Raw genomic sequence first — 4,291 nt, 5'->3', positions numbered from 1 at the left:
GGAAGAAGAAAGAACACACAAAAGGCACATGTAAAGTAAGTTGTTGCACTCATATAATTCCAAGAACATTGGAACAGTTCAAGTGAGACATATATGTAAAAATTTGTTAAGTCAAAGTAATACAAAGAGTAGCCTTTGAGAGTCTTGTTTGCCAGTCTTAAATGTGTAGTTTTATTCCATGGACTAAATGGAATAACATATTTTAATCTTAGAAGTGACATGATGACATGTGAATTTTATTTATATTTTATAATCCTCTGCCTTAAGAATGCACAGTGGATAGGAAGGAGTTAATAGCAAAGCCAGAGAGATCTAAGGACATAATCCACATGATAGAAGTTAGGAGTGTGCACTAGGCAGTGACACTGCAGGGTGAGAAGAATGAGTCAGTCAAAAGGGTTTAAAGTGCAATCAACAGGAATTGGTCCCAAGTAAAAGGGAGGAGAGGTAAGAATGAGAAAGAATCCTTACAGGTTTCTACTTTGGTTGAATAGGTACATACAGTGATTTAACTCACAAAGCTATGAGCATGAAGGAGGTAGAGTGGATTGGGGAAGAGTAAGCAAATTAATTCAGTTTTGAATTCCTTCAGTGTGTGGTATAGATATTTAGGTATAGATAAATGCAAAATAGATCTGGGTTGCAGAAAAGTATTTGACTCAGAAACCTGGATTTGGAAGAAATTAAAGGACGTAATTGGTTACAATATTAATAAATGGATGAACTCAATCAGAGATAATGTACAGAACAGGGAAGAGAGGAGAGGATGGGACCCTGGAATCAACACCACATAAGAGAGAGGTAGATGGAGAAGGGAGTGGGATGGGAGACATAGGAGGGACAACTGGAGGCTGCTGTGTTGTGGAAACTGAGGGAGAATACTTTAAAGAGAACAGATTGATTTACAGCATTCAGCAATGGCAAGAGGGGCTGCAGAGGATCCTTTCCAGTGGACATTCCAAGTGAGAAGTAATTGAATGGTAGAGTTTAAACATCTCCCTAAAAGCAGAGTGTTTACTCTTATCTGTAAATGAAACTAGACCCATTGTAGTTCAGACATGTGGATGTCTCACCTTAAAGACATTATCTCAAGACCAGGGGATTCTCTTCTTTGTATCTCACTTTATTTGCTTGTGTTTCACTTTCAGCTTCTTTCTTCTCATGAAGATGGTGGCCAGATCTAGACACTGGGATAACCCACCAGGAATGGAGAGATCATGATTTTGGATTCTTTTCTCTCTTCTGTGTCCAAGCAAGCCATTGACGATGGCCCTTAGTAATTCAAGCTGGAGGCTACTCCATCCTTCTTTTTTCCTGATGGGCATCCCCGGTTTGGAGGAAAGCCAGCACTGGATAGCATTGCCACTGTGTGCCCTTTATCTTCTTGCTGTAATGGGCAATGTGAGCATCATCTTCATCATCTGGACTGACTCATCCTTGCACCAGCCTATGTACCTCTTTCTGGCCATGCTCTCTGGCATTGACCTGGTGCTGGCCTCCTCCACTGCGCCCAAAACCCTTGCGGTACTCCTGGTTCATGCCCATGAGATTGGGTACACTGTCTGCCTGATCCAGATGTTCTTCATCCATGCGTTCTCTTCCATGGAGTCAGGTGTACTTGTGGCTATGGCTCTGGATCGCTATGTAGCCATTTGTCACCCTCTGCACCATTCTACCATCTTGCATCCAGGGATCATAGGGCGCATTGGGATGGCAGTGCTGGTACGGGGATTGGTCCTCCTCCTCCCCTTCCCTATCCTGTTGCAGAGACTCGTCTTCTGCCGGGCCACCATCATAGGCCATGCCTATTGTGAACATATGGCTGTGGTAAAACTGGCCTGCTCAGAAACCACAGTAAACCGAGCTTACGGGTTGGCAGTGGCCCTGCTTGTGGTTGGGGTAGATGTTGTGGCCATTGGTATTTCCTATGGTCTCATCCTTCAGACTGTGCTGAAGGTACCAGGGGGAGAGGCTCGTCTTAAGGCCTTTAGCACATGTGGGTCTCATATATGTGTCATCTTGATCTTCTATATTCCTGGAATATTCTCCTTCCTCACTCATCGCTTTGGCCATCATGTACCCCATCATGTTCATGTTCTTCTGGCCACCCTCTACCTCCTTGTGCCACCTGCACTCAATCCTCTTGTCTATGGGGTGAAGACCCAGCAGATCCGCCAGCGAGTGATCAGGGTTTTCTCCCTAAAAGGACAGATGTGAACATATCCCCATTATTTTCTTCTGAGGTTGCTGCCAAAGGTACAGCCAAAAGTCCCTGGCTGGTCTGGGCTATGTGAATAGAGCCCATTCCACAGTGAGGAGTCCTTCCTGTCCTGCTAGTCTGACGGCAAAGAATGTTGCTTGGGCACTTGGCTTTATCAGGGATTGGTTTACTTAGATAACAGGATTTGTGATTATTTTCCCCATCCTTTTTTTGTTTTTGATCCCAATATTTCTCTACTCCTTGTGATGTGGGACTTGGAATAAGATTAATAGATGATACCTCTGGATATGCCATTTTTTCCTGCCTCCACCCAGTCACTATGGAACATCATCTAGTAAAGGAGTGGGAAGTCCCAACCTTTGCATGGTTTTAGTTTTAGTGTCTTCAAACTCTCAAAATTCTGTGAGCTCTAGGTCACTGGGTTCCCCTGTAGTAAGAGAGGCATTTGAAATGACCACTATGTGAAAAAACACTAAAACACTTTTTTTTTACGATATGATTAATAAACAGTTTTTATTACAATATGAGTGTTACTCATTTACTTAAAATAGATCTAAGTGGGGAGGTAATGTAATAGGCTCTAGGAGTAATCTGTTATGATTCTTATTTTCAAAATACAAGCTTATATGTATATAGTGGATTTCTTTTTAAAATGGTCTGTTTGGATTTTAGATTTATTATATCTTAATTTATATGTTTTGCTTAGGATAAAGAGAAATAAGACCAAGTATTGAGTATATATATGTTTTATAAATATTAATTTCAGAAAGCAAAGGTAATAATGTAATTATTATGATCTAATAATCATACCATTGGATGGTCTGGTGTTGATAAATTTTTATTAAATTTATAAATTGTTATTATATTATTTATAAATTTATAAATTGTTATTATATATATAAATAAATATAGAACTAGTTATGCCACTTGGAAGAAGAATTTCTCTTTTTGAAATGTGGATATGGGGGTGATATCAATTAGATCCTCCCCATTTCTGGTAACATGAACTGGGTAAATCTTACAAGAGGATTGTCACAGTTGATATATTGCATCCTATTTGTTGGATATTGCCCTAAAATCCTAAAAAGTAGTACATTCTGATCATCCCTAGAAGAAGGAAGTCATCCTGACTCGCTGTAGGTGCTCTCATGTTGAGAGGGTCCTATCCTGGGACTCCCTAGTGGTTGAAAAGAGGGACTGGATGGGTTATTCTTCCAGTTTCTTTTTTCTTGATAAATTTTACCCCTAATAAATAGTTTTCAGGTACAGAGATGGAGTATGAAGTCTACAGTTTGGTTGGCACATGTGGATGAATTAGGGAGGAGTCCTATGAACTCTTATTGTAAGAGCAATTACATGTTCTCATCAGCTTGGTTGTAGGCCTGAACTTGAACTCTGGTGAGTTGTCCTGGGAAGGCCCAGGCTGTGCTCTATGTTGCATCACATCCACAGGAAAACTGTTGTGACCCTAGAGGTGCTTAGATTAGGTAGGTTATTCCAAGTAGTGGTTTGTTCTTTCCTCCCATTTACATCACTTGCTGATGCTTGGGATATGAGTATGATGCTGGGATCTGAAGAGCTTCCTTGGGTCACAAGATAGAAATAGATGCTGAAACTGGCAGAGCAACACTGTAGAAGAGCCTGTGTCCCTGGTGCCATCTGGGCCACCAACCCTGACTTAAACTTGGGACAGAAGCTTGTATCTGGGTTAAGCCACTATGCATGGGGGAATCTTTTTGTAGTGGACTAACCTATAACCTAAGAAGTAGATGTTTTTCCTATCAGATCATCCAGATGGGATATGTTCTACCTGAAGGAAGTCATTTAGAATTCCCTTTTGAAAAGGTTTTCAGTTATTGTTTGTCTAAAATTCTGTTTATTTTACTCTCATTCAAATTTACTATCAGAAGGTGTTTATGTAATTTTCTTACTGTTTTTTTTTTCTCTTCTGGCTATAGTATATCTCCATATATTCCCTGTCTCATTCCTAGAGGTGTTAATTTGTGCCTTCCCTGATTTCCTGGCTTGTCCATGTTAAACATTTATCAGTAGTATGAAAATATTTAAATG

The 4,291-nt window shown here is 40.4% G+C and overlaps 1 protein-coding gene across 1 annotated transcript; it reads left to right on the top strand.

Moving 5' to 3' along the window:
* Positions 1–1,257: 1,257 nt before the first annotated feature.
* LOC122912663 (olfactory receptor 52L1) lies at positions 1,258–2,217 on the top strand. Its single transcript, XM_044258704.1, has one exon. The coding sequence runs from the start codon at positions 1,267–1,269 to the stop codon at positions 2,215–2,217; it is 951 nt and encodes a 316-aa protein (XP_044114639.1). The 5' UTR covers positions 1,258–1,266.
* The last annotated feature ends 2,074 nt before the right edge of the window (positions 2,218–4,291 follow it).

This window comes from Neovison vison, chromosome 7 (genome assembly GCF_020171115.1).
Source record: "Neovison vison isolate M4711 chromosome 7, ASM_NN_V1, whole genome shotgun sequence".
Taxonomy (NCBI): Eukaryota; Metazoa; Chordata; class Mammalia; order Carnivora; family Mustelidae; genus Neogale; species Neogale vison.
The sequence above is the reverse complement of the archived record's forward strand: the minus strand, read 5'-3'. Positions and strand labels throughout refer to the sequence as shown.